This window comes from Vanacampus margaritifer, chromosome 3, assembly GCF_051991255.1.
Source record: "Vanacampus margaritifer isolate UIUO_Vmar chromosome 3, RoL_Vmar_1.0, whole genome shotgun sequence".
NCBI classification, from domain to species: domain Eukaryota; kingdom Metazoa; phylum Chordata; class Actinopteri; order Syngnathiformes; family Syngnathidae; genus Vanacampus; species Vanacampus margaritifer.
Window position 1 is genome coordinate 1,692,480 of NC_135434.1, and position 14,185 is coordinate 1,706,664.

Consider the following 14,185-nt stretch of genomic DNA (forward strand, 5'->3'; position numbering starts at 1 on the left):
TGTACTTGCCAATGTTCTTGAAAACTGTCATTAAATATTTTTTTCTGTGAAATTAAGTTACTTAAAAAAGTTATTGTTGGAAAATATGACTTTTCTGGGTGACTTTTTCTTAAAAAATGTACATGAATGAGAGAGACATTTGGTGGTAAACAGCAATTATTTATTGAAAGGCTAAAGAATAAGTATCAGCTCTATTGCATTATTGTAACATCTTGTTTCCATGACGATAACGAGGGTGTAAGATTTGTTTTTTTGTTTTGTTTTTACAACATGGTTTGTGGTGTGTGTGTGTGAACACAAACACACAAGAAGAAACATTCATGTAACAGATTGCACAGCAGATACTCGCAAAAAGTCTTCAATTAGCAGAACCCAGCGCAAGCCACTGTCTTTTTTTCTTTTTCCAGTGGGTTGGGCGTGTCGTGTCCTTGTGAGTGTCGAGTGTCGGGCCCAGCCCACAAAAAAGTGTATTTTCCTTGCAAAACACACGCACACAAAAGACGACGATGGGACAAGAAGAAAGTCTTGTTTTTGTGGTACTGACCAAATCAGTCCGCCATGTTCATGCAACAATCTTCTTTTTTTTTTAATTAAAGAAAAACAAAACTAAAACAATGTAAAAGCAGCCGTCATTGCATAAATACTTTGTACATGTGAAATGTCATCAGGAAACATTTCATATAAAAACTAAAAAGTCAACCAAAATAAAAAATGCTCTTTTGTTCACTGCTGATTGACAAGGACACCCAGCGCTATGACATCATCAACAATGGCCGCCACCACCGTGTTGCATTTGTGAACCTGGCTGCAGCCATTTCCTTTTTTTTTCATGGCGGCCAATCAAAAACAAGCGCTGACCTCCAAAACTTTAGTTTGATCAGATTCAAAAACGTAATATTCTTCTTGCTCTGGCAATGAACAAGATTTAAACAGAGGCTCAAGTAAAGCTTGGCATTTGGCGACCTCTAGTGGTCACTTGAAGAAGACAAAATGAGCCACTTTTTATAAAGGGGGTCATTTTTGTAATACTGCATTACAAGAATAAAGTCAATTAAAAAAAAAAAAGATATATATATTTGGTGGGGAAACAAGTGTAAAATTACAAGAAAAAAAGTCCGACTTCATTTTCAAGAAATAAATATTGAGATCGTGTGTGTTTTTAGAAAAACTTATTACAAAATTAAAATACACATTTTCAGAGAAATCATAAAATTAAAAGATTAGTTTTTCCCCTGATATAGACATGACATTATAGCATTAATATAAATTAAAAATTTTCAACTAAATAAGTAGCTTGATTTGTCAGAAAAAGAAGAAAAATGGGGGAAATTGAATATTGAATATTATTTTCCCCCTTTTTTTCTTTTATTACAGTTACAAGTCCCATTTTTTCCCCCTGAAAAATTCTAAAATGAACAAAGATTAGGAATAATTTGAAGTTGTTCTGCTAAAACCAAGACCTTTTTTTGAAAACAAAAATAAAAAATACACAAAAATATATTTAGTTTTCGCTACTAATTTTTGACTTTATTCTTGTACATTTTTGATGTACAGTATTGTTATTACTTTGATTTGATTTCATACACTTTTGGCACTCGCAGTTGGCTGCAACCAGGTTCAAAATATGCACTTTTTTTTTTTTGCGAAAGAACCTAATTAATGATGTGTTTCAATTTGTGTACATTCCTGCTGTTTGCAAATGAAACAACATCTGGAACATGTTTGCTTTGTCCTGATCAATTATCATGACATGATGATGATGATGACGATGACGATGACGATGATAATCATGCCTGTGGGCATGGTCAACAAATTATATATTTAAAAACAACAACAGCACACACATAGAAGAAAATCCCTTTTGGTAGAAAATCCTGTACACTAACTCATGACTGACCAGACATTATTAATATTAAAGTTATTTCAAGATATAAGATATGATATTTCAACATGTCCATCCAGTCTCTTCAGGAAGCAGCAACTCAACCATTTGGCAAAAAAAAAAGTGGACAATTTTTGCATAACGAGTGACATTAGTATACATGAGTGACATTCATTTCTCTTTGATGTCCACCTGCTAGTCGCTATGTTACATTTGCCTTTTTTTATTTTTTTTGTGGGTGTTCAAAAGGCCGTGGTTACATGTATGTACACTATAAACACCTTGAAGAAGAGGAAGAGGATGAGGATGATGGTGGGGCCGCGCTCAGTTCTTGTGCTCGTCGTTGGCGGCCGTGCGCTCGTGCTGCAGGTTGCAGTAGCAGTTCTGGCACACGCGCACCGGCGACGAGATCTTCAGCCGCTTGATCTCCGACTGGAAGCGACTGCACCTGAAAACGGGAGGTCAGAAATAAGAGAATGGTTGCACTTTTTTCATGAGTTGAAGTATGGTTTGATCCCATTTGACTCATTTTTAAAATCATGTTTTGAGGATGTGTAAGGGTGTGCAACATTCGGGAAAATAATTTGCATTTAAAACAACTTGTGGGGAAAAAAAAAAATCTTATTTTTTGGTTCTGTTTTGCATCTCTTTGGTTGTTTTGTCACATTTTGATATTTTCTGGAAAAGTGTGAATGGAAAATTTCTTGGAAAACCCCACTTAACTTTTTCTCCCAAAAACATGACTCATTCTTGAAAAACAAGAAAATATAAGCGCTATCACCCGAAAAATGCGTTAGAAACGTTATTTTTTAAAATAAAACGTACTTAAAAATGTAACTCTTAAAAAAACAAAAATTGTTTTTGTTGAAAAACTAAATTTTTACTCTCTCGAACATATATCAATCAACATTTATATAGCATTTTAACTAGAAAAAAAATGCAATTTAAAGTGCTTTACCAGACTTAAAATCAACCCCAACTACCACCACATACCAAAATTTGAGTATTTAGCCTGAAAAATTGGACTTTTCCAGAAAAGCATGACTTTTCTTTGTAAAGAAAAAAAGTGTTCTTTCCACTTCAAAATACAAGTGACATCAAAAAAATGTGACTTGCCTTTTTTTTCTTGAAAAATGACCTTTTCCTTGATTTTTTGTGTGATTTTTTTTATTAAAAATATATTTTCCTTGAAAAATTTAACTTTGGTCTTTTTTTCTTGAAAAAAAAAATGACACGGATTTTTGAAAATAAAAATTTTACTTTTTCTTGAAAATGCCCCTTTCCCTGAAAATTTCAAGTGTTGTTTTTCCCCTAAGACTAAACAAAAAAAAATTTTTTACTTTCTTGAATTTTTTTGGGGAGGTTTTCTTGAAAAAAAAAAAAGTTTAATAAGTTAGTCTTTTTTTCCTTTGAAAATAACTTACATAAAAAATATAGTCTTGAAAATTGGTAAACTTTCTTGAAAAAGGCTGAAATAAGGCTTGAAAAAAAAAAAAACAAATCATATTGTCCATGTTAAACTTACTTCTGGCAAAACAGCTGTCCACAATTGCGGCAGTGGTGACGTCTCTCGGTGAGGGAGAAGCGCACGGCGCACCCCGAGCAGCTGTCCACCACCTCGTCCTTCACCCAGTGGTCGGCGGCCGAGCGTCCCGGCTGGTCGCTCACCGACCAGCTGAAGACGCGACCGCGCCCGTCGCCCACCAAGATCTTGCTGTGGTCCCTGGCAGGTAACGAAAGAAGGTAAGCATTTGAACCTTAAGCTGATACGAGGAAGGTGGAACAAACGCTCAAAGGACTAGCCGTGGCGGCAAGACAAAATGGCGTCTCACTTGGAGATGGCGAGCGCGCTGATCTCGGCGGGGTGCGCGTTGTCCTTGCGGTCGAACGCCGTGTGCATGGTGAGTTTGCTGCGGAAGACCAGCTGTCGCTCCCACCTGTAGCCTGTTGACACGTTAGCAAGCTAGCAGTTAGCTGGCGCACCCCCCTAAATCTGTTGTAGTGTTGAAGAGGGTGTGCAGCCTAAAATTAGTTTTGTAGAACTCAAAATCTTTATAATTATACGCGGAATAAGTTTGGTTGCGATTTGTTTTTCATTTGTGGGTGTGGGAAAAAGGTGGTGCTGAAATTCTGTTAGCGATTAGCACGTACACCCATGGAGTCAATAATGACACCTACCTGTCCTGAGCTGGTTGAAGTTGCGCGCCTCCACGGTAGGCGGTTGCAACAGTTGAGTGTTGGCGCTGCTGAGGCCGTGGGGGTGCGCGTGGTGGGGGTGCGCGTGGTGAGGGTGCGCGGCCTTGTGTTGGCCTTCCGAGTAATTGACGAACACGAAGCCGTCCTTCTCGTCGATGCTCAGGCTGTCGGACCAGCGGTGGGAGTCGTCCGAGCCGCTGTCCATCGACCATGACGCACCACCTCGTGCAGATGGTCCTGGACGGGGGGGAAAAAAACCAAGAACTTTAAGCTTTAGTTTCACCCTGTAGGTGCGTCATAGGTGCATGAATGTTGAAGGTGATATAGTAAACAGGGTTTGTTTGGATTTTTGTGGGTAAATCAAAATAACATATCAAGGTTTGTTTTTATTTGGGTAGGTCAAGGAGGAGATTGTGGTGCGCCAACTCTAAAGGGGGTGCGCAGCTTAATCATTTTGAAAGAGTTTGTTCTACAACATGAAATCTGAGTGCCCTCAGATTTTTATTTTTATTTTATTTGGGGGGGTACGCCAATTTCAGGTGTTGAAAGAGGTGTGCAGCTTAATGATCTTAGTATAGTTTATTCCACAATATTAAGTCTATATTACTCTACATGGAATTTGTTTAAAAATGTTTGTGGGTTGAGGGAGTGATGGTGCGCAAAATTTTTTTTGGGGAAAATAAATCTAAGCTATGTAAGTTTGCTGACATGGTTTGTTTTGACTAATTTAGTGGATTAAGAGGGTGGGGGTGCACCGCACCCCCCCAAAAAACAAATTAAATGTAGTTAAATGCAAAAAATCCTTTTTTGCTTGGTGTTACCTCTTGGCCTGTGCACGGCGCTGCCCGGCTGGCTCCCCGGCTGACTAGACGGGTTGCGCGCTCCTTTGTGTTCCTGACTCCTTCCTGCTCCTCCTTCTTCTCCGTCTGATTCGCTGCTGTCCTCATCGCCGCCCTCTGCAGAATCAGAGAAAAATCGCATAACACTCCCTGACAACATTTAAACACTTAACTCTTTCACTGCCACTGACGTTTAAAGACGTCAAGTAAAAACCTACGCTTCACTGTCAATGACGTCAAAAAACGTCATCCAATGATTTTTTATTTTTTTTTTTGAAACGGGTAGAGGAAACCCTTCCGCATGTCTGGTGAAAGTTTCAAGTCTGTCTGTTGTGCCTAAGGACTATTTTTGGCCCCTAGAGGGCAGCGATGACTCTCTTTTGACAAGATCGAGTGGGCGTCAGTAGAGGCGGAGCTAGAGCGTCGAGCAGGAGATGAGAATGGAAGACAAAGGAAAAATGGCGTCCGGTCGCGAGGAGCTCACGCCCGAGACGTTTTTTTCAAAGACCAAAAGCATCGCTGAAAAAGCACATTGTTGACGACGATGATCATCATCGATGATGAAGATGAGGGTGGTGACTCCGTGGTTGAGAAGCATTGACGCGGCAGTAGAAGACGTTAGATGGAGCTAGATGGAGCAGGGAACGGGCAATGGCGAGCGTTTGCAAGCAGCTCTACACTTACAAGACGAAAGGCATCGACCAACGCTAAAAGAGTACATTGATGACGATGATGATGAAGGTGAATCCGAGCTTGACGGCGAAATTGGAACCGCTGACGCGGCGGCTATGACGGTGTCGTAACGCGGAGCGCAACCGAGCACGCACAGGCGGACGTTCGATCGGACGACGGAGAGTGCCCCGAGTCCAATGCATATTCATCGGAGGAAGTGTGTACAGTCTGCTACTTGCTTTTTATTCCCCGGAAAAAAAGGCCGTCAAGAAAGTGTAACGTTTGCACGCGAAACGGACAAAGTGAAAGTAAACTGTTGTGCGAGTCCAGCGGCGTCTCCTTGCACGCAGGAGAGCGTTACAAAAGGAAAAACTGTATTTGAAACATCCACATAATTGTAAGTAGTACCACAGTTGCACACATTTGTAAATAGTTTGCGAAATTGTTTTGTCAAATTGTTACACTGTTGAATGGAAATAAACGTATTTTGCAATCAAAAAACACTTTTTCATTGTTGGTGAAAGCGTTTTACAGAAGTAAAGCACTATTTAGGTGTTTGTGGCATCATTCATGGACAAAAAGAAGTGTACAATTCACTAGAGTGCATGAAATAACATCGTTTCACAAAAAGCTCTTTTTCTCCGTTTTTTGTTTCAAAAGAGAGAATTTCGGTGAAAGTAACCATTTCCTATTGTTGATTACTGAAGAACGGAATAAGGTAGAAACAAACTTTTTTTTTCTGATGAAAGATGAAAGTCCAATCTTTCATTTGGTAGTATGTTTGTTTGAAACTTGTGTTTCCATAGTTCAAACACAACATTTTCTGTGAACCTTGAAAGATCACTCAAAATGCTTAAATCGGCTGGCAGTGGGGACAACCCGTTTCTGAAAACATCTGGCAGTCAAAGAGTTAATGTTATTTTTTAATTAGTTATTTTTTCTGCCTCACCGAGTTTGTCGTCTCCGCAGCAGTCGGGCACATCGGGCTCGACGGGTTCGGGAGCGGGGGTCTCGGGGACTTGGAGGAACTCCATCCTCCAGAACTACAAAAATAACAAAGCGCTCAAGTTTACGGAGGAACCCGGCACGCACCAAACGTAGGTGTAAAATACGTTAAGGAAAGAGGAATTCCACATGAGCTTGTGGTGTGGTGCTAGCTGTTTGGTTTTTGTTTTTGTGTGCGTTTACCCTGACGACACCGTCCGAGTGTCCTGTGACGATGGCGTTGTGAGTGTCCCACTCGTTCATTTCGGATACGCAGCAGCACGCGATGTTCTGGCTGCGTCCGGTGAAGGTGTTGGCGCTGGCGATGGGGCTGCCGTTGATGCTCCACACGTGGATGTACGTGCCCGCGCACGATACAATGTCACCCTGCACATGCGCACATGAGATAACATTAGTATGTTAGCAATACTAGTAGTTTTTTTTCATATAAGGGTTTGGAGCCGTTAACGGGTCATCTGTTTTTGTCATAATGGCAATTTGGGGATGCTAGCATTAGCCACAGTAGTGGTTTTGGGATGTTAGTATTGGCTACAGTAGCATTCACACATTTTTACGAGGACCCAACCAGCTGGCTGATTAAGAGGCCGGTATCAGCCATTTTAAAATCAGCAAAAATGAGCCGATTTTTGCCATTTTTACACATTATAACATAAGACAAAGATTATGAGTTATATATTTTTTTAACTTGACAATAATTGGAATCGGCAAAAGAACAAAAATAAAAACCCGGCCGATTTCTGCCAATTTATTAATTTAATGTTTTTTTGTTTTTTTACACAAATACTAAAAGACAAAATATTAAAGGAGTTATGTCTTTAAATTAGTTGGCTAATTAAATGTTATCGGAATTTTACTCTGCTAAATATTGGAATCAGCATTGACTCAAAAAAAGTCATTATTAGTCAGACCTTAATGTTTATGTTAGCATTTGTAGCTGTTGCATTTTCATGACAATAGAACAGAACTTCCCTCTCTGTTACTCTTCTCCGACGGATGAGCAGCGTTAGTTTATTTAAAACTTATTTTGTGGTTAACTTCTTTTTATAATTTAGGAACGTCACTCAAGACATTGCCTGTGACTTGGTTCGCCAGGCAAAGTTTCCCATTGAATTAACTGGAAATGCAATGAATCTGCCGTCAGCGAGATCTTGTACAGTAGCTCAAGAGTCTTGGAATGAATGTTCCCCCGCTTTTGTCTTTGCACGAACCGTGAGCTCGTTGATGCAGAGTGCCGAGACGGGGGCGCGGTGTCCTCGCAGCTGCGTGACGAAGGAAAGCTTGTTGAGGTCCCACACGATGCAGGTTCTGTCCCGAGAGCCGCTGACCACGATGTGGTACGCGGACGACGCCGTCAGACACGTGACGGCGTCCGTGTGGCCCAGCAGCGCCTGCGAGCACACGCGAGAGCGGGCAGCATGGTGGAATGGCGGCATTGAAACGGGAAAGTTTTTACCTGCTTGAGCGTGAGCGTCTTGGTTCGCTCTTTGGACGTGCCCGTCTCCCAAACACAGATGGCCGTGCTGGTGCCGCCCGTGATCACCAGCTTAGGGTTGGGGCAGATGGCGCACAAGATCTGACCCCACTCGGACAAACACTCGTACACCACCAACGCCTGAAAAAACAAAAAAACATGAGCATAATGCTTTTATTTTTTGGAGCTCCAAAGCAAAGTGCCCAGGCCTACTCCGAATGTTGCCCGACCAAGAGGTGTCTCAGCTGGGACACTTTTGGCTAAGCCCGGCTCCTGCAAAGTCGGGATCATCGTTTTTCTCATCTTCCATTTTTTTCTATAAATCTAACTGACATTGACCCAAATCTGACCCAAGTCCGGTTCTTTGAAGGACAGCCACTGACCTTATCGGACTCGTAGTTGGCCAGGCGGCAGCTGAGGTCGGCGTAGCCCCACGCGAAAGTCTTGTTCCACGTGGGCGGAGTCAGCACTTTATTCTGCTCCACAGCCAAGATGCCTTTGTCGGTGCAGACGATCTGACCCACCGGCTCCTTCAACTCTGAAACAAAACAAAAAAAACAACAACATTTACAATATTTGTCTCATTACATCTTATGTGTGTGTGTGTGTGTGTGTGTGTACCTTTGACGGGGGCCAGTGAGGGTCTGAGGTTGTCCAGGTGGTAAAAGAAGATCTTCTCGCCGGTGGAGCTCGGCGGAACGTTGGCGACGTCGCCGTTAACTTTGCTGCGCACCCGTTTTGGCGGGTGTGGCTTCTTAAACAGCTGCAACACACACACACACATCCTCACGGTGCTATCTTTGTGAGGCCATCTCATTGACATAATGCCTTTCCTAGACCCTTCCCCTAACTCCAACCATCAAAAATGATTGCCTACCCCCATTCCTTACCCTAACCTCAACCATAACCCAATTCAAACTTTAACTCTAAAACCAAGTCTTGATCCTCTAAAAGAGGTTGATGCCCAGCAAAATGGCCGCACAAGGACGGGTGGGCCCCACTACTCTGTGAAATCCTGATATATTGGCCCCTCCATCAAGCAAAAACAAGACTATGTTTGTGGCATTAACATTAGCCACAGTGGCAGTTTTGGGAGGTTAGCATTAGCCACACTACAGGCAATATACTATTAACAAAAATCGATTTTTTTTAATTTAGTGGCATTAGCTGCAGTGACATTTTGCGGCGTTAGCGTCAACAGCAATAGCAATAGCCAAAATTAGCAACATAACATTCTCATTAACTACAATCTAGTTTTAGTGGCAATAGCAATTTTTTTTGACACATCAGTTTTTAGAAAATAGCATGAGCTGCATTAGCGGTGGTGACAATATTAGCCACGTTAGCCATACTTTTTATTACTATTATTAGTATTAGCAGTACTGTGGTGTTAACATCAGCAACCGTGTTAGAACTGTAGCATTAGCATTAGCATTAGCATTAGCATTAGCATTAGCACCTGCTTGGGGATCTGCCCAAAGTTGTTGATGAATCCGATGGTGGCGGTCTCCTTGAGAGGGTCGTTGATGTTGTAGATGTCCACCTGGCCCTCGTAGAAGAGATGGTGGAAAACGTTGACGGCCTCCACAGCAGGAGGACCTTGCTGCTTGTAGCCGAAGATCAGGTCAATCCACTCGTGGAGGTGCGCCGACACGTAATCGCACTCCAGCGCCTGGACAAAAACACGCAAGAATGAAGGCATGGCCACGGATGAAACGCAAATGTTTAATATAGTATTAGTATGCCTGAACTGTGGGGGTGCGACAGGGCCATCTGCGGGGTGCGCGAGATGGAAAATATCTAATTCTGGTGGTGGGACACTCTGAGCCGAGTAAACTTAAAGGAGACGTTATAATAAAAACTTTTCTTTGTTTTTTTTGGAGTGTGCAGGGGTGCACCAACTCAAGAAAGATGTTCAAGGTGGTGCACAACTTTACAAAATGTGTATATTGATGTGGTGTGAAAGGAAGACGGGGTGCCCTAACACTTTTGTGGTGTTGCTGGGGGTGGGTGCGCAGATCCCAAAATATGGGAAAGACTGCAAAAAACTTTTTTTTTTGGAGGTGGTGTGCAGAAAAGAGAGGGTGCATCAACAACTCTGGGATGTTGAAAGGGGTTGCAACATCAAACGTTTGTGAAAGACGCTTTTGAGCATGTGTGCGGAGTAGAAGGGGTGCGCAATCACTTCTGGGGGTGCGCAGCTCCAAAAGTTTTGCAAAGACTGTAGGCTATGCAAGGGAGAGGAGGTGCACAAGTTTGGTCAAGACAGCACTTGATTTTTTTTTCTTTTACGGTACCACTCAGGATGTCCATAAGAGGTGTGTAGGTTATAATTATATGGAAAGCGAATGCTAACGGCGCACCTCTCTGTGTACCCGGATGAACTCCCGGGGGTCACCCTTGGCCCACGGAGGCAGGATGACGTCGCCCAGCTTGGTGCCGTTCTGTTTGGCGCCTGTTAGCCTCAAAGAGATAGCCGTTAGCATCAGTGATGTTGTTTGTTGCTATGTGGGCAAGTTAGCCGCTACTGACCCAGATCAAAGTTGTTGGAGTTGAGCAGGAACTCTGGCAAGTAGAAGAACTCGGGGATGAGCTCCTTGACATCGGCCATGTTGTGCTTAGCGGCGGACAGCCAGGCCTCGCGTACGCTGTGGAACATCCTGTCGGCCAGGTCAAAATGGCCGCCCTGGTGGAGGGACCAGTTACGTTAGCTTGGCATTGTTAGCTTATCTTTATTCGTATGAGGATTTCCTCACCTGTAGTCTGAGGAAAATCTGCGTGAAAGGCTCCATGCGCACCAGGTAGGAGGCCACAATCATGGCGGACGAGTAGTGTGTGCCGTAGTGGTAGGCGGGGGTTTCGCCTGCATGGGGAAAAAAAATATTAATACAAAATAATAATAATCAGTGATCGGTCAATGTGTCATGTCACTCAGTGTTTATCCAGTCATTGTTTGTGCTAATTGTCCCTCATTACCATTGGGGTCCTCCCAATCCTTGTAGCGTTTCTTGTACTGCGTCAGCCTGTCATCCGTCTGCGCCCCCATCGGCTTGGCCAGATTTCGGAAGGTTTTGGGGTTGTTGAGGTCCAGCTCCTTCAACGCAAAACAAACAAAACCAGAATCAGCGCAACATGCTTTGAGACAGATGGGGCAGCCGGGCATCTGCCCCGCCGCAGAACTGACCTCGGAGTCAAAGTCAGCCAGGATCCAGGGGAAGACGGGGTACTGCATCAGGTCGTTGTAGGATCGTCCCGCCAACGTGTTGAGGTGCATCAGGTACTGGAAGTTACTGATCTCTCCTCGCTTGGGGAAAAAAAAAAAAAGGAAGTCAGGAAAGGACCTGGACCAGGATGAGAGTCCAACTTGACGCACAAGATGGCCGCTTCTTACCTCCCAACGCTGAGTCACAGACTTCTCACCCACCAAAGTGCTAAGGAGACCAGACCTGATGACAAGATGACACTTAGGCAGTTAGCCTGAGGTTAGCATTTGTAACGGTACTATTTTTTCTGTTTTTAGCATTAGCATCTGTGTCAGTACTTTGTATTAGTGGTAGTGGCAGTTGTTTTGATGTTAGCATAAGCCTAAATAGCCGTTTTTAATATGTTAGCAACAGTTAGCAACGGTAGCATTTTCTTTATTTCTTTGTGTTAGCGATAATAACATGTTCTTCCGATGTTAGCATTAGTGGCTGTATCGTATTTTCTTGTTGCTAGCATCAGTGAAGGTTTTAGTTTTTCTGATACCAGCATTATCGACGGAAGCAGTTTTTCTATTGTTAGCAATTGAGTTGGCCGCATTTCTCGTTTTAGTGAACGTAGCAGTTTTACTAATGTTAGCATTAGCCAATAGTAATGATTTGTAATGTTAGCCATAGGCACTGCATTGAATTTGTGACACCCTCATTAGCTTTATTACGACATCATTTTGATTGTTAGCATTGACTGCGGTTTGCAGCTTGCCATATACTGCATTCCTTGCATAATTGCTCCGCACAATTTCTCCCCTTTCATTTCATAAATATAAACGAAACTCACCCTTGTTCCACGCTGGTGTTTGGCCTCTGTCCCGATACTGACTCGGAGCTGTCGGCCAGCGACGGCACCACTGCCAGGAACCTACGAAGATCGGTTTTATAATGAATACAGAGTCCACTCAAATTAAGGGGGGAAAAGGGAGTATTCAGTACCTTTGATAGACTTTGTTGCGCACCCCCTTCTGGAAAGCCAATAGGTAGTTCCTTCCATCGGCGGAGAACACCTCCACTGCCATTGGCTGCCACACAACAACACAACACACTTTCAACACCCTGACAGAGCTGACATGAGACACCCCGTAATGGCAAGGAACAAGTCGTACCTGCAGCAGGTAGCGTCGCTTGTGCACCTCCTTGATGTCCTCGTAGGCAAAGATGCTGCACGTCCGCTTCAGCTGACTCTGACCCTGGCGCGCACCCCTGGGGATGATGGCCTCGTGCAAGCTAGCACACAACAACAGAATTGGATCCACTTTGTTGCAGAGTTTGTGTGCTTGGAAGACAATATCGAAGTGCGGATGCATACTTGGGCGGCAGCGTGTCGATGTCCCTGATCTCTCTGGACACGGTCATTGTGTAGCCGTCAATGACATAGAAGTGTTCTTTTCCAAAGAGCAGCAAACCCTCGCTGGTGTCCAGACCCTGAACGCGGGCGCAGCGGTACATGTGCTGGATCTAAACACATAAACACAAACAAACAAACGGTGTCATAAATCAGTAATGAACTTGTATTCATAAAAAAATAAAAATAAATAAATAATAATAATAATATGGGATTTTCCAAGAAAAAAAGGTGTAGTATATTTTCAATGAATAAAACCGTATTTTTGAAAAGTCTGTCTTTTTGAGAAAAATTATAATAGCGTTTTATTTTTTAAGTAAAATTAAGTGTCTGTGCTTCTAAAATAAGTTAAATTCGATGAAAATTAAGGTTGAAAAAAAGCACATTATTGTGAGAATTTAGTTGGATTTATTTTTAGAAAAGGCAAAATATATAAAGATTTAGTCGGTAGTTTTTCATGAAAAAAAATAATATTACAAAAATGGTAAGAAAAAATAATCGTTTGAGAATGAAGCAAAATTTATTTTAATTTTTTGGGAAAAACGGCACAATATAGCAAGAAATAAGGCATATAATCCAGAAAACGGCACAATATAGCTAGAAGGAATTTTGGGACTGGGGGTTATGCGTAATATAATATAGTAAGAATAAAATGAGTTTTCCAGAAAAGGCACAATATAGCCAAAATAATTGATAAATATTTAAATATCAAAGACAAAGTCGTATTTTTTGAGGGGGAAAAAGACCTAATATTACAAGAACAAAGTTTGAAAATGAAGAGGGTTTTTTTTCTAGAAAAAAGGCAATGTTTATGAAGAATGTGCATTTTTTCCTAAAATCCAAACATGCCATTACATGAATGAAGAAAATGTTTTTTTAGAATGTTAAAAATGTCCTGCCGACCTTCTCCCCCTCCTCCAGCAGCCGCAGCAAAGCGGTGTTGTCGGTGCGCTGCTGCTGCTCCTCTTCGGGTCCGCCCGACTCCAGCAGCTGATCCTGGATCTGATCCTGAGCGTCCTCGTCGCCGCCGTCCGCCGTTGACCGAGAGCGCTTCAGCGGCGCCTTTACCAGGCCTGAGAAAAGAAAAGACAAAGACAAGACAAAAAGGCAGCATTCATCAAAATAGTCATTTTTTCACCCCAAAAAGTATTACAGGAGTAAAGAAAGTAATAGAGGTCACAAGTTGTGATTGGTTAGTAGCTCCGTTGATGATTTCCTGTTCCACGTGCCTCACCTTTGACCCTTGCGATGGTGTCCTCTCCGTGCTCGGGTTCGTGGCGGGTGGTCTCGCCCTCGCTGCTGTGCTCCACCGAGTGTTGGTACATCCCTGGGTTGCCTGACAGAAGGCGCATGTAGTATTCTTTGCTGTCGGCGCTGATGGCGCGACGGTAGCGCACCGGCTTCTGCTCAGGAAGGAGAAAAAAAAAACTGTGATTGGGAAATAATAATTAAAAAAATTAGATTAAAGTTCATTTGAGTTTGAGTTTCAATACCTATACACCCCCTAAAAAATCTGCTAAT

General features: G+C 42.6%; 1 protein-coding gene across 4 annotated transcripts in view; it reads right to left on the reverse strand.

The window, feature by feature from the left end:
• Window positions 1-138: 138 nt before the first annotated feature.
• wdfy3 (WD repeat and FYVE domain containing 3) overlaps window positions 139-14,185 on the reverse strand; it is a 60,270-nt gene continuing 46,223 nt past the window's right edge. For all 4 annotated transcript variants that reach the window (XM_077560809.1, XM_077560810.1, XM_077560808.1 and 1 more), the window contains 24 exons: window positions 13,899-14,067; window positions 13,568-13,737; window positions 12,629-12,777; window positions 12,426-12,546; window positions 12,256-12,341; window positions 12,104-12,184; window positions 11,457-11,511; window positions 11,250-11,369; window positions 11,042-11,159; window positions 10,822-10,928; window positions 10,598-10,751; window positions 10,429-10,520; window positions 9,525-9,737; window positions 8,687-8,828; window positions 8,449-8,603; window positions 8,048-8,206; window positions 7,803-7,982; window positions 6,778-6,960; window positions 6,539-6,632; window positions 4,900-5,034; window positions 4,061-4,315; window positions 3,715-3,826; window positions 3,408-3,605; window positions 139-2,330 (listed from right to left, as the gene is read on the reverse strand). In XM_077560809.1, the coding sequence (XP_077416935.1) occupies window positions 2,207-2,330; window positions 3,408-3,605; window positions 3,715-3,826; window positions 4,061-4,315; window positions 4,900-5,034; window positions 6,539-6,632; window positions 6,778-6,960; window positions 7,803-7,982; window positions 8,048-8,206; window positions 8,449-8,603; window positions 8,687-8,828; window positions 9,525-9,737; window positions 10,429-10,520; window positions 10,598-10,751; window positions 10,822-10,928; window positions 11,042-11,159; window positions 11,250-11,369; window positions 11,457-11,511; window positions 12,104-12,184; window positions 12,256-12,341; window positions 12,426-12,546; window positions 12,629-12,777; window positions 13,568-13,737; window positions 13,899-14,067 (3,372 nt within the window). In that variant the 3' untranslated portion in view covers window positions 139-2,206. The remainder of the gene's footprint in view (window positions 2,331-3,407; window positions 3,606-3,714; window positions 3,827-4,060; window positions 4,316-4,899; window positions 5,035-6,538; window positions 6,633-6,777; window positions 6,961-7,802; window positions 7,983-8,047; window positions 8,207-8,448; window positions 8,604-8,686; window positions 8,829-9,524; window positions 9,738-10,428; window positions 10,521-10,597; window positions 10,752-10,821; window positions 10,929-11,041; window positions 11,160-11,249; window positions 11,370-11,456; window positions 11,512-12,103; window positions 12,185-12,255; window positions 12,342-12,425; window positions 12,547-12,628; window positions 12,778-13,567; window positions 13,738-13,898; window positions 14,068-14,185) is intronic.